The 14,209-nt window shown below is 36.2% G+C and overlaps 1 protein-coding gene across 2 annotated transcripts in view; it reads left to right on the top strand.

Annotated features, from left to right (window-relative positions):
• Positions 1-14,209, top strand: part of Reck (reversion inducing cysteine rich protein with kazal motifs) — a 79,617-nt gene that overhangs the window by 28,941 nt on the left and 36,467 nt on the right. Inside the window, exons 3-4 of one of the 2 annotated variants that reach the window (XM_048783384.1) lie at positions 138-239; positions 12,655-12,688. In XM_048783384.1, the coding sequence (XP_048639341.1) occupies positions 219-239; positions 12,655-12,688 (55 nt within the window). In that variant the 5' untranslated portion in view covers positions 138-218. The remainder of the gene's footprint in view (positions 1-137; positions 240-12,654; positions 12,689-14,209) is intronic. The other variant, XM_015492331.2, reaches the window with a different exon arrangement.

Here is a 14,209-nt window from a genome sequence, read left to right as displayed (position 1 = left end):
CCCCCCCCCCCCCGCCCCCCGCCCTTATCTCTCTACCTTTGATGTGACCAGTTTGGGTTTCTCTTGAACAAAGTGGCTAACTATGATAATTCCTTCTTTTCTCCTACATGATGTCTGACACTGTCCATCTCCTGTAGCCTGTCCTCCATAATTTTAGTGTGCTTCCTTCTCTTGTCTGGATTTCTGCATTGCCCTAGGAAGTCTACCAGTATGTGTTGATGAAGGACGGGACAGGAAAGGTAAGAGAGACACTGTCCTATGATAGAAATAAGAACAGTTCGGTTTTCAGTCAATCCTCCCTTACTTGAATTAGAATTAAGTAACCATTCTCCAAGAGTCTATATGACAAGCAGGTTCTTTATTTTTATATTAAAAGCTGACCTCCCAAATTATTCAAGATAATGTAGACTCAGTTTGGTTTTTTATGTTACTTAGAAACAAAGAGGCAGGAGCACTTATACAGGATAAGATTTCTGCATTATAAATCCTAAATAACAGTAACTGTTCAAGTCTACTAGCAATAATGACTACTTGTTGTAAAGTAAATTTGGTGTAATGCAGCCTGTTTTCTCATTGGTTTTTTATCACTATCCAAAACGAGGCTTTTAATATCTTTTTTCTGGAGTGGTCAGGGTTAAATTCTTAGATATTTAATCCCTTTCTTTAGGCTTATAATTTTAAGGGTAGCATTTCCCTTAAAGGATGGTTTTGCGTAGTTTGATTCAAGATTCAGAGAGTTGGTAATTACATTTGGAGGAGCTTAAATTATCTTTATTGGAAAGATGCTACAGAGTTCCTTTTGAGGAGTTTTCCTAGAAATTTACTTATGTGAATAAAGTTTAAAAAATGGTAATGCTATAGCCAGGCACCATGGCACACGCCTATAATTTCAGCTACTTAGGAAGCTGAGGCAGGAGATCTCAAATTTGAGGCCAGCCTCAACAACATAACAAGATCTTATCTCAAAATGGAAAAAAAAAAAAAATGATGAGCATCTAGCCCAGTGGTAGAACACTGCCTGGCATGTACAGATGTGTAATACTGGACTAAATCCCCCATATTACAACAACAAAAAAAAGAAAAGAAAAGAAAGAAAGAAAAAAAGGAAAAAAAATTATCATGCCATTTAAGATTCTGTTTTGTTCTAACCAATGTAAGATAAACAAGTGAAATATAAAGCATTGTTACATCTGATATTTATAGAGTGTACTGAGAGGCTGTTTTATATATTAGAAAACACAAACTGGAATTAGTCTTAGGTTAAAATTCTGATTAAACTACTTATAGCTTAACTTCAAATACTAGACAGTTATAGCTAATTGAGTGAAATTAACTAAAATATATGTTGCACTCATAAGGGCTCGGGGAAATCCAAAACAGAACAAGCATGTTGGGAGTTAGCAGGAAAAACTTTGCAAAAGAGAAAGACCTGAAAGGGTTGGTATAATTTGGTTGTTAATAATACCATGGCTGGACACAGTCATGCACACATGTAATCCCAGTGGCTAGGGAAGCTGAGGCAGGAGGATCGCAAGTTCAAAGCTAGCCTTAGCAATGGTGACGCACTAAGCAACTCAGTGAGAGTGTCTCAAAATAAAATACAAAATAGGGCTGGGGACGTGGCTCAGTGGTTGAGTGTCCCTGAGTTTAATCCCAGTATCAAAAAGTAGATAAAAAATAAGACCATGGATCAAAGGCACGTTAGCAAAAAAAAATGCACATAGCTTATGCAGGGAGCAAAGAGAAGACAGCCCTGTTTGGGGCTGAGAATCTGTGCTTGGAAAGATCCTGGAAAGATGACATTTGGAGGCTCCACTCATTATTAAATAGAGGTGATGATGATTTGGTAAAAAAAAGATTAACATGACAAATTGCAAAGCCAGTATTTTAGAAAGCTTAAACTCTTAGTTTTGTGCAGACTAAGTTTTAGCTCCTTTAAATCCCTAACTTAGCTAAAAATATATAAGGTCAAGCCAGCAATAGGATGATGGCAATAGAATCAAGTATTCAAGAGTAAGTCAAAGATTTGAAGACAGAATTTAACTGGATTTGTTATAATGTTTTGAATGTGAGAGATGATGTTCAAGGAGATATAATAAACATTACTAATCTTTTAAGCCTAGTTCCTTGGCATACATTTACTATTTTCCATGCTTGAAAGCACTGTATAGATCTCTTTCTGGCAATAGGGCAGACTTGGTATCTAGACCAGTCCTCCAGATGAAAGCAATTTAAAATGCTAGTTTATGGGGCTAGGACTGTGGCTCAGTGGGAGAGCACTTGCCTAGCATATGTGAGGCATTGGGTTTGAGCCTCAGCACCACATAAAGATAAATAAAGGTATTGTCCATCTACAACTAAACAATAAAGATATTTTTTTAAAAGACTGTTAAAATGCTAGTTTAATTTGCTGGAAAGAAAGTATGGAATTCCCAGACCAAAAAATAAGACAGGAATCCAGAAAAGAGCACTAAAAATGACATTAGCACTGAGGATATTTGATGAATAACTTCTATAGTGTTGTAGCTTCAGAAGTCAAGAGATATATCTTTGGTTCTGATCAAAGATGGAAAACCTAATAATTGTAGTACCCTCTGCTTCCCACCAACAAAATTGGGATCCCAAAAGGGCTACACTGTCAGTATTAGGATAATCAAGAAATTTCTTTTTAAAAAGAAATATGTTCATTTCCTCCCCTTCTAGGGGCCTACAAAGAAAATTGCTTCTCTCAAACATTAACAATATAAGCTGGCCTTCACTTGAGTTTGCAGCCCACATTATACTGAATATTGATACAACATCAAACTGAGAATTTATTTAAAGTGATTCTAAAGTTTATTTAAAGTGTTTCTAGTGGCTCTTAGGCCTGAGACAAACTAACATAAATCCTTTCTGGGGAATATGTTCTTATTTCAGACTTCTTGAGTTTTCATAGATAAAGTTCTAAGAAAAATAAACAACTCATGTGTAAATAAATCCCCAAATTCACCAGAAAACAAGTTTCATCAAATGAACTAGCAGGAATAATGGTGAACAGAATAGGTCCTGAAAATACTTCAGATATAGAAATTATCAGATGCAGACTATAAAATGTTTTATGTATTTAAGAAATAAAATACAGTGAGAGCAAGCATAGTTGAAAAAGAATTTCCAGAAAAAGCATAGTTGAAATAAAAACACAATGGATGGATATTGTAGCAGATTAAATACAATCAAGTTAGTAAATTGGAAGGTAGAACTGAAGTTATGGAAAAGCAGCACAGAAGGACATAAAGCTAAACGGTAGTTCAAGAGACCGAACAGAGTAAGACTCATCTTCTCATTGAAGAACTAGAAGAAAAGTAATGTGGCAGAGGCAATGTTTCAAGAAGCCCAACAAATCCCCAGCCGGATTTTTTCTTTATACGTTATAGATACACATGACAAATCGTAAAAGCAGTCGGAAAAAATGACATTGCATTCAAAGGAGACCAACAGCTGATTTCCCAGTAGCAACAAAGGAAGCCAGAGATCAGTGAAATGATACTTACATGCTTCTGAAAGAAAGTAAACATCAACCTAGATTCTCTTACCACCAAAAATATTTTTCAAGAAATATAAGATATTTCCAGATCCTTGCTAGAAGTGCTTCTCCAAAGAAAGTTTTGAAAGATCTTGTCCATCAGAAAATTATTTGAAATGCAAAAGGGAATGTGAGCCAGGCATGTTGGCACACGCCTATAGTCCCAGCAGCTCAGGAGGCTGAGGCAGGAAGATTTCGAATTCGGAGACTCACTCTGAATAAAGTACAAAAAGTGCTGAGGATGTTGCTCAGTGGTCGAGTGCTCTCAGGTTCAATCTGTGATACCCCCACCCTCAAAAAAAAGGAAATGTGAAAGTAGAAACCAGGTAAATTAAAACACATATTTTATAAAATAATGGTAATGAATTATTGGATTTCAAATTGAGAATTAAAATACACACAGCAACAATAGCAGATTCATTAGAAAGGCGATTAAAGAAATTGAAGCATTTTGAGTATTAGGTCCTTTTAATATAAAGACCCATATTTCTAAGGTGGTTAGAAATACAGGACTAAATATAAGGAGAGATGTCATGCCCGAAGTGAACCTTGAAGTAACCCTTGAACATTGAGGGTGTGAATGAAAGTTCCATGAAAGAGAGCTGGGTTTTGAAGATTGCTTCATTAGGGAACTGGAAGAGAAGGAGCAGATATGGATAATGGCAGTTCAATGACCAAATGAAATGACTTTAGTTCAATGACCAAATTGAAATAAGATGTTCCATAAAAAGAGAACTTTCTATCACTGGAAATGTACAAAGTCTTATGGGATTCACACATTGGAGAGGGAATTTTAGCAATGGATAGGAGATTCAAATAATGTTCTTCCAGTTTTTCAGTTTTCATTTTGAACAACACCTGAGAGTTCTTCCTTCAGTACTTAAGAGTACTTCTTTGAAGATTACCTGTTTGATTAAGGTCACCAAACTTTGGTCTATAAGAAATGCCAAAATCAATCATTAACTTAATGACTACATCAACATGTTCAAGTGTCATGGGAATGAATACTCAATTCTAGATTCTCCTTACATTTTCACAAGTGCAGTCCTTAGCCAACCTAAGTATTGCTTAGGCCATATGAGGTTTACAAGATATGCAATACTAGAACCTGAGATCATATTCAAAATATTCAACAGTTGGCATGACAGGCACAAACAGAGCAGATGCTAGTTATATACATACAGCCATACAAGTGCATACTGGCTGATTAGAGCTAAAGTAAACATGAACTTGATGTTTTCTATGAAGTGAGACAAAGTAGAGATTCTTTTTTAAAATATATGCCTCTATATATGGGAGGGGATAGAGTTCTTTTTCTTTTCTTTTCTTTTTCTTTTTTTTTTTTTTTTTTTGCATAGTCTTTGTCCAAATCATAGCTGTAAACATTTTCTTTTGGCCACCAAATGTAATGATTTTTAAAAATTTTTCCTGATCATTGATAGCTGTTTTCTTCCTTGAGTATCAGAATAAACATCATTAAGATGATGTGAGACTGGTACATTTCCAGAGACCTGGCAATGGCTATAAAGTAATAGGATAAACTTTATTTTTGGATTCATAAACCATTCCATACCTTAAATGTCAGACATTACCTGCTACTTTCTTAACACAATGACCATAAATATGAACACCTTTCCATTTGTTGCATGATCCACTGAAGTACTTTGCCACAAATTTACTATCAAACTTTTACATTTTTACTTGTTTCTTCTTTCACAGATTCTTCTCTAGGATTTCCTTCATATTCTTTTTAGAAATGTCATTGTAATTTCTCTCCTTTAATTCCTGGCTTTCTTCATTCTAGTTATTTGATGTTATTTTATTAAGAAAGGTGAGATATTATGAAGGAAAGTCAGTAGGAGTACTTTGTGGGGACTTATTTTTAATCTTAAGGCAGTTAAGTTTTAAGCTAAATAGTTGTTAATACAACTAAAATATTGTTCTGCCTTTGGGTTCTGCTTCTGTGAAAATGATGATAAAATTAAGGCTCTGAAAATATTAAAAAGAGACTCTTAAAACCACAAAAACACTGTCAGCCTTGAGAATTCAGAGGCCCTACGTTCAATCCCCAGCAATCATTTGCTACTTTGTCCCAACAAAGCCTTCAGGACCTAAATATAAATAAAGTGTGTTTAGTGAATGCTGAGGAAACTTCAAGAATTGTTGGGATAGCTGGGGATGTGGCTCGGTTGTTAAGCACCCCTCGATTGTTAAGTACAATCCCTAGTACCAAAACAAAACAACAACAAAAAAAGAATTGAAGACTGTGAATGGGAGACTTTGTAAATGGTAAGATGCTATGCAGGCATGCTACATCAGAGTGGAGTAGAGCCGTTACCTGCAGCTGATGAGCTCCAAAAAGAGCGAAACCGATAAGGTCCTGCAGTACTGGCTTAAGACGGTATAAAACCTTGATTATGTTCTACTTGTAGGTTGTTTTGTTTTGTCATATTTGTATTGTTGTTTGGGGAGAGGAGTAACTCCTATTTAGTCTCCTTGCCCTAGTATATTTTCTAATTCATTCCTGTCTGAAGTCATCTGAATGAGAGCATCTCCTAAAAGAAATCTGATCAAGTTAGATTAGTTTGTGATCTGGTCTAATTTTAAATAGCCAGGGTTTTTCTACTAGGCAATCTCACCTAGTCCCATAAGTTGTTTTGTTTTGTTTTTGTGGTGCTGGGATTAGAACCCAGAGCCTCCTTCGTGGTAGGCAAGTGCTCTGCCACTGAGCTGTATCTCCAGCACAACTCCCATACCTTGCCTCCATAGGATGACAACTCCAAAATCTTTTTCTGAGCTCCTGAATAGGTTTAACTTTGATGTTCTATTGAAGCAAGGAGCACATCAACCAAAATTGATTGATTTCAAATTAACCAAATTATTATTTTCCATACATTCTCTACTTCTTTCTCTCAAAAGTGATTCCTTTAAGGACTAATTTGATTGTGTCACTTCCCTCCTTAAAATTCTTCAGTGGCTCCCCTATAAGATATAGTTCATGCTTCTCAGCTATTATACCAAGCTTTTCTCAATCTAGCCCCTGATTCTTCCCACCTTTACACTTTAGCAGCACATTACTTATAATTTTCCAGATTGTCCATGTTTTATTTGTTAGTTGTACTTACACAACTTGTTTGTTTTACCTGGAATTCCCTTTTCCAAATCCATTTTCATATATTCCTGTCCAGTAGTATACTGGAACTGACCCCTATCAATTAGAAAGAACGGATTGTTAAATATCTGGAATTTTGCAAGCCAGTTTGTAACTTGAAATCAGCTATCAGTGAGGGTATTTATACCAAGAACATCAGCAAGTACTATACAAATCAGGACTTTTTCCCCCAATCAGTTAATTCCCCCCAAGAAAGCTGGTCCCAACACACCATTATCCACTGGCAACCTTTGCCTCAATTCTAGCTTAGATAGTAACTCTTTCTTTTTTTTTTTTTTTTTTTTTTTTGTGTGTGTGTGTGTATGTGTGTGTGGTGCTGGGGATTGAACCCAGGGCCTTGTGTATGCCAGACAAGCACTCTACCAACTGAGCTATATCCCAAGCTTAGATGGTACCTCTTTCAAACTGTTACTGCTCATCCCTCTTCTCTCCATACACATAAATTTGATTGCTTCATCTAAATTCTTAGTTTATGTGTTTCTTTTTAATATCAAATTCTGAGTTCCTGGAGCAGAGTCCATATAGTTATCTTTGTATCTGACTTTCATTCACTCAACATTCATTAAATTGATACACTTAATATATGTCAGGGACAATTCTCCGGGTATAAAGATGAAAAATTTTAGCCATTGTCTTCAAGAAGCTCATAATCTAGTCTGTAGAATGAGGAAAAAGTTAGATAGACCATTAAAATACAGTGACACAAGTGCAATTTTAGAAATCTATACAAGACACATTGGGACCTGGAGGGAAAAAACCCTACTAAGAGCAATGGGGAAGTCTTCACAGAGCAGGTAAGACAAAGGATGAGTAAAATGTTGTTGACTGTAAGTAGCTGCTACAGTCAGTACTTATAAAGGCAGAATTATATTTATAGGACTTTCTTCCATTCTGAAAAACTGAATTATATACGGTTAATTTTTAGGTAGAAATCCTATATGAATATCTAATGAATTAAACTATCTTTGAGTAGAGAAAGCACTGAGTACTCTCTATTACATTATACAATAATGTTGTATATTAAACCATCTCAATACTCTGTAGCCTAAAACAGTAACAATTTATTGTTTCTCTTGAATCTAACATCTTGACAGTTCTGATCTAGCCAGATTTAGCTAATTCTAGCTGGGCTCACTCATTTGCAATGAACTGACAGGTCAGCCTGAGGCTATCTGTATTTTAAGATGCCCTTGACTAAGGCAGTTTAGTTGTCCTCCATCTGTCTGTCTCATCTCTCCAGCAGGTTAGCTCTGACATCTTCCTGTGGAGGTGGTAGGGGTGCAAGAAAAGAAGCCGAAACATGCAAATATGTGTTTAGGCCGCTTCTTGCTTTAAGCCAAAGCAAATCACATGGCCAAGTCTGAAGTCAGTATGCAAGAAATAAATACAAGAAAATGTGAAAAATTGGGGCCACAGCTGCATTCTATCTACCACAAGCACTTCACCTTTTCAGCCTAGCATTTGATGGGCTGGACTCCTTAAATGAAATGCAGACTTCAAACTGAGAGAAATTTCAGTTCATCTGTGAAAAGCAAACATATTTTTATTTACTGAGGTCTATGAATAGAGCAGACCATTTACTTTTTTTTTTTAGTTGTAGTTGGACACAATACCTTTATTTTATTTATTTATTTTTATGTAGTACATCGAACCCAGCACCTCATACGCACTAGGTGAGCGCTCTATCACTAAACCACAACCCCAGTCCCAGACCATTTACTTTTAACTAGTAGTCTAGTTGAATATATTGAGAGTAGAAAGCATTAAACAACAATTCATAAAATGTATTTTTTTGATATTTGTCCAGTGAGTAAAACATCCAAAAATGCAAATCAGCATTTTTTTTGCAAGATTCACATCATCAATATTTGTTTAGTTTTCATCATCCTTATCTTCAGTGAGAATGGGAGAGGGCACTGGATTAACCAGTCATAGATGGGCAGTAGACAGAAAAAGGATTGAAACAAATGGAGAAATATTAGAAAAGCATCAGTCACTGAAGTGGAAGAGTGGGTGGCTAGGACAGAAAGTAAACCTTCAGAGCCAACTTGTGGATTAAAGGTTAGACCATCAGGGTCTACTTCCCCGTGTACACAAAGGCTCTTCCCCTGCCCCCAGAAGGAAGTCAATGTGATAAGTTCCTTCATCTTTGATTCCTTTCCATTTTTCTGCCAAATTTGCCCACATGTTATCTGTTCCTGGCACTAGAACAAGAGTTTGTTGTGCTTCTCTAAAACCAAGAAAAGATTTATTTCACCCATAATTTAAGATTCTGATGTAAAAAAATAAGAGACTTGTCAAATTGATTACTCTGTGGGCATAATTAAACCTTTTATTGGCTGTATTTAGAAAAATAATCCAGACTATCCTCACAATCCAGTATCATGGAAGAACACTGGTGGGAACAGTCTGGAGGACAGCCAGACTTTGTTTACTGTGTACATTTGGCTCTCCAGCTGGATAGTGAACACCTTGGGATATTAGGTTCTCTTTGGATCCCACCAACTCCAGTATGCTGACATGTTATTTGGTTTATTATCTTGGTACCCCTGTAGTTTTGGTCTATTCTCAAGATGAGTGGATTGAGGGAGGCACATTGGGTGTGATATCAGTAATCAGAAGGAGAAGCTCCAAGGTGAATATACTTCCTGCTTTTGCCACCAGATAGCAATCAGACATTTGAAAGACTTGAGAACTGGCTAACTAACTCTAAGATTGGTGATTTAAGAAACAAAGAAATATAAGTTAATGCTATAATTTATTATGTATATATCTTAAGTCCTGTCAACTAATCAACAACAGCTTAAGCAGTGAAAAGATAGAGTTATCTGTAGTAAATTTAGGAATCTTTCATCAAAGTTGAATATATGCTCAATCTAAAATAAAGACCTGTCAAATCATGATGGGTGTAATAGAGAACTGATAAATTCATCAATATTCAGGATCAATACTTTGTACTCTAATATGCTAAAATGAGGGAATATTCTTTTAAACCTTGAAATTAAAGATGTAAAAATGGGTGGATGTGGCTGTGGCTCAGTGGTAGCCCACTTACCTGGTATGTGTGGGACACTGGATTTAATTCTCAGCATCACATATAAATAAATAAAATAAAGTTCTATCAACAATTAAAATTTTTTTAAAAAAGATGTAAAATTGGTATTCATGGGCTGGAGTTGTGGCTCATTGGTAGAGTGCTTGCCTAGCATGTGTGAGGCACTGGGTTCAATTCTCAGCACCGCATATAAATAAATGAAAAATAAAGGTCCATCAACAACTAAAAAAATTTTTTAAATGGTATTCACTGACACTTAAGGTATCGCCATATAAAATTATAAAAGTTATTACTGCAACAAACGCAAGTAAATCTACACCAGAAAGGTCTATTGGTGAATATTATGAGAAGCGAGAGATACTTGAAGAACATCTCTGAACTCTATGAGTATGACATCAAAGGAAGCAACTGTGCCATTTTCTTTTTTCTTCAGAAGGTGGCAAACTTTAGGGAAAGGCCAAATGGGAAATATTTGGGCTTATATAACATATAGTCTCTGTCAATTCAACTCTGTCATCATAGCATATGTACTGTGAAGTAGACAAATAAATGCATAAATGAATAAGTAAACTTTATTTATAAAAATAGGTGATAGGCAAGATTTGGTTTATGTGCCATAATTTACCAACCCCTTTTTGTCATTGCAAGCTGGGATCCATAGCTATTTCCCCTTTCTAGGCCTCAGTCTCTGACTTCTGTAACATAAGGAAGCTGGATTAGATGATCTCTGATATTTCTCACTCTGTGTTTCCTTTAGTACCTCTCTCTTAGCTAAATGATTCACCAGTCTGACCCATGGTGACATTTCTTTTATGTATAAGGTCAAATTTTTAAAATTCCAGCTTAAAACAAATTTATAAGTTTCTAAGTCCAGGATTTTTCAGCCTTGACACTATTAACATTTTAGTGTAGATAGTCCTTTGTTTTAGGGGGTAGGGGAGCTGTCCTATACATTATAAGATGCTTAGCAGGATCCCTGGCCTCTACCCACTAGATGCTAATTACACACACACACACACACACACACACACCACTTATGACAACTAAAAATGTCTTCAGACATTGCCAAATGTCCCCTGGGAGACAAAATTACCCTAGGTTCAGAGCCCTAGAGACTTTGAGAATAATTAGAAGAATCCCCAAAATGGAAGTTAGACCATGGAATTCAGGAACCACCAAGACAACAAATACATCTATTCAGATACAAAGTCAAAAGGTCAAAACCAAAAGGAATAACCAGCTTATTAGAAAGAGAAGGGCAATTAGAATTGTATTATTCCAGTCAAAACAGATTAGAGGTAGCTTTTAAATGTTGACTTAGCTTATAAGTGTTCCGAGGCCAGTGAACCCCAGTAGAGGGCTGTCTATCATCTGTAGCTGAAAGTCAAACTAAAACAAGGAAACGTTAATGAAGACAAATAAATAAGACCATTATTAATACCAAGAATATTTATTCTTCTACTTCTCTATGTTGTTTGACGGGCTCTAGCAGAAAGAATTCATACTGGGTGCATTTATTAGCCCTTATCTATGAGGCCCGGAGTGTTTCTTTGTTGGTTGGTTGGTTTTGTTTTGATTTACTTTAAATGAATAAATCAAGTATGGCTTATTCCAACAATGGAATATTATTTGGTGGAGAAAATGAATATGGTACAAGCTTTACCACATACATGTTTCTCTGAAGTTAGCTTTTCAATAATAGTAAAGTTGGTCCTAGAGCTCAAGTCTAGATCATTTACCTGCCTTGTGATTTAGCTACTATTGAAAAGCCAAAATCGTCTCAATTCAACAATAAGGGTGCATTTGATTTCCATCTACTTCTTATTTGTGCCCATATTATATATTTTAAGAATTCATTCTCTTCCAGTTATAAATAATATTAATCATAGCTGACAAATCCTGAATATCCCAATGGCTTTGGACAAGGAGTTTTTTATTTTTGTTTTCCTTCTTATTTTCCTTATATTTCCCCTATGGTAACTTTGATACAGTGTGCATTGTCCGAACAGTAATCTCAGATCTCTCAAAATTCTAATTCTAGTCTCTGTTTTGCTTTATGATCTGGGGCAGGTCTTTTTCCTCTGCTGAAGGAATGATTTCTTTTATCTGAAAAATAGTAGGAAGATTTTAAATTCTGGTCTCAGGAAGGTTGCATAAGAATTATCTTCAAGGACTGGGGCTATAGCTCAGTGGCAGAGTGCTTGCCTAGCATGTGTGAGGCATTAGATTCAATCCTTAGCACCACATAAAAATAAACAAATAAAGGCCTTCTGTTCAGGTACAATTACAAAAAAAAAAAATTGTTTTAATCTTCAAAGCCTTGTTTAAACTTTAGATATCTATGCCCAATCCCTGGGTTCTGATTCTGTAATTTAAGACCTGGTGATTCCAGTGCACAGCCATGTTTGAGAACCATTGGAGATGATCTCTAAGATCATTTAAACTCTAAAATGCAGAAGTTATGTGAAACATATATTTCTTTAAATGTTTTTTATTAGATTACTTCATGGAAAGTGTTTTATATCCTACAAAAAATAATGGAGATTAATGCATTGTAGCCACCCCACCACTACACACACACACACACACACACACACACAATGATACAGTTTACCTAAACTTGGTTTGCTGTTTATGTAGCCAGCTTATAGCTTGGGGTGATCACCTTGATCCCTAATAGGTATTAGATGATGTTTCCCCTTTTCCCCAGAAGGTCATTTCATAGCTTCAGTGTTTTCAATCTTCAATTTAGAGAGGAATTAAATAATTTTGATATCCTGATTTCTATATAACCATAGATGGGATAAAATTAGAAATTCTTTCTGGTTGTTAATTTCTGTTTATTTGTTTTTCTTTAATTTACAGAATGCTCTTTTCAGTTGCATTAGCAGAAATGAAAGTAAGTATATTGTCAATGATTTTACAAGCAGTTCAAAGAGCAAAATACAGTTTTGAACATGATTAGCCATTACAAATTTTGCCCAGATCCTGGCATTATAACTTAGGCTGTTAATAAGCCATCTGAAATAATGTGCATAGCAGAATTCTGCTAGGCTCTTTTCCTCTGTGGTGTTCAAGTCATTCATGTAGTATAACAATTCCCATGTTCTAATTGCAGGTTTACAAAGCAGACAGTAGCGTTAGATGTGCTAGAGGAATATAATAACAATAAGAGGGTCACTTTCAAAGGTCATACACATCCACGTTATATAATGTAGCACTTGCCAAGAGCTGCCTCTCAGTTCATTTAGCTGAATTTTTTTGAGTACTTGCTTGGTATGGGGCCGCCATATCTGTGGAAGATGTGACCCATACACAAAGAACTCTAGGGCAGGGTAGAATATGAGATAGAGCACTGATAAGTGTTGCACTTCAAAGGAAGGAGGGAGCGTAGCCTTTAAGGGGCTCAGAGGTGACTTCATAGAGTTGGTAGCTGAGCTGGGCCTTGAAAGGTGGACAAGATGTAAATAGTGGAGATCAGAAGAAGGGCACTGTAGGTGAAGGGAATCAGGAGAGCATTTAGAGACGGGAAAAGACACCTATGGAACAGACAGTTGTTTAGATTAGCTTGGGAGGATATTAAGAAGCATTAGCTGTCCATATTCTACCACATAATCCTATATCCTCCTACACGGGCAAGGAAGCCAGCCCAAGGAGGAAGTGAGAAGGTAGACGTCTGGTCCTATTCTGCTCGTCTCCTCTGTCCTCACCATACCACTCTCAGTGTATCCTCACTGAGGTCACATTGATAAAATTAAACCATAAATAATTTTTCTTTGTGGAACTTTGGAGGTAGATCAGTGATAGAGTGTTTGTTTAACATGTACAAGGCCTTGAATTTGATTCCCAGCACCATATGCACCACCCCCACCCCCGAAAATGATAAAAATGGATTTTATTCGTGATGAAAATGAACTCTTTGGCAGGGGGCACAGTAACTTTGGTAGTCAGTCCACATTGAAAACAGGTGGCACAATAGATACAGAACAGTTTCCTAGTCCAGGAAACTAAGGCTTATCCTTATTTAGTTCTGTCCCAAGATAGTTTGTTATTAATCTGTATATGATTTTACCATTATCATTATTTCTAGAAGTCACCTAAATTCACCAAAAACCTGGTTCTGGTTCTTCCATATCTATCTCTATCTGTCTTTCTCCAACCCTCTTCCTGACATACATCTACCCTGGCTCCCTTTTGCCTCTTACAGATCCCCTTAGACTCCTATAAGGGTCTCCTAGTCTTCATTATAATTACCACATCTGCCCCTCTGCCCCTGGCCACTTATCTCCCTCTCCCCAGATACTTTAAATGGCAGCCTATTGATTTTTTTTCATTTTTTAATACAAAGTCATATTTATTTCAGATGAGTTTTACTCTTCAGTATTGAGGCAAATCATATCATTTATGAAGATTACCTCTA

This window comes from Marmota marmota, unplaced genomic scaffold (genome assembly GCF_001458135.2).
Source record: "Marmota marmota marmota unplaced genomic scaffold, marMar, whole genome shotgun sequence".
NCBI lineage: Eukaryota > Metazoa > Chordata > Mammalia > Rodentia > Sciuridae > Marmota > Marmota marmota.
This window is presented reverse-complemented; position numbering and strand designations above follow the sequence as displayed.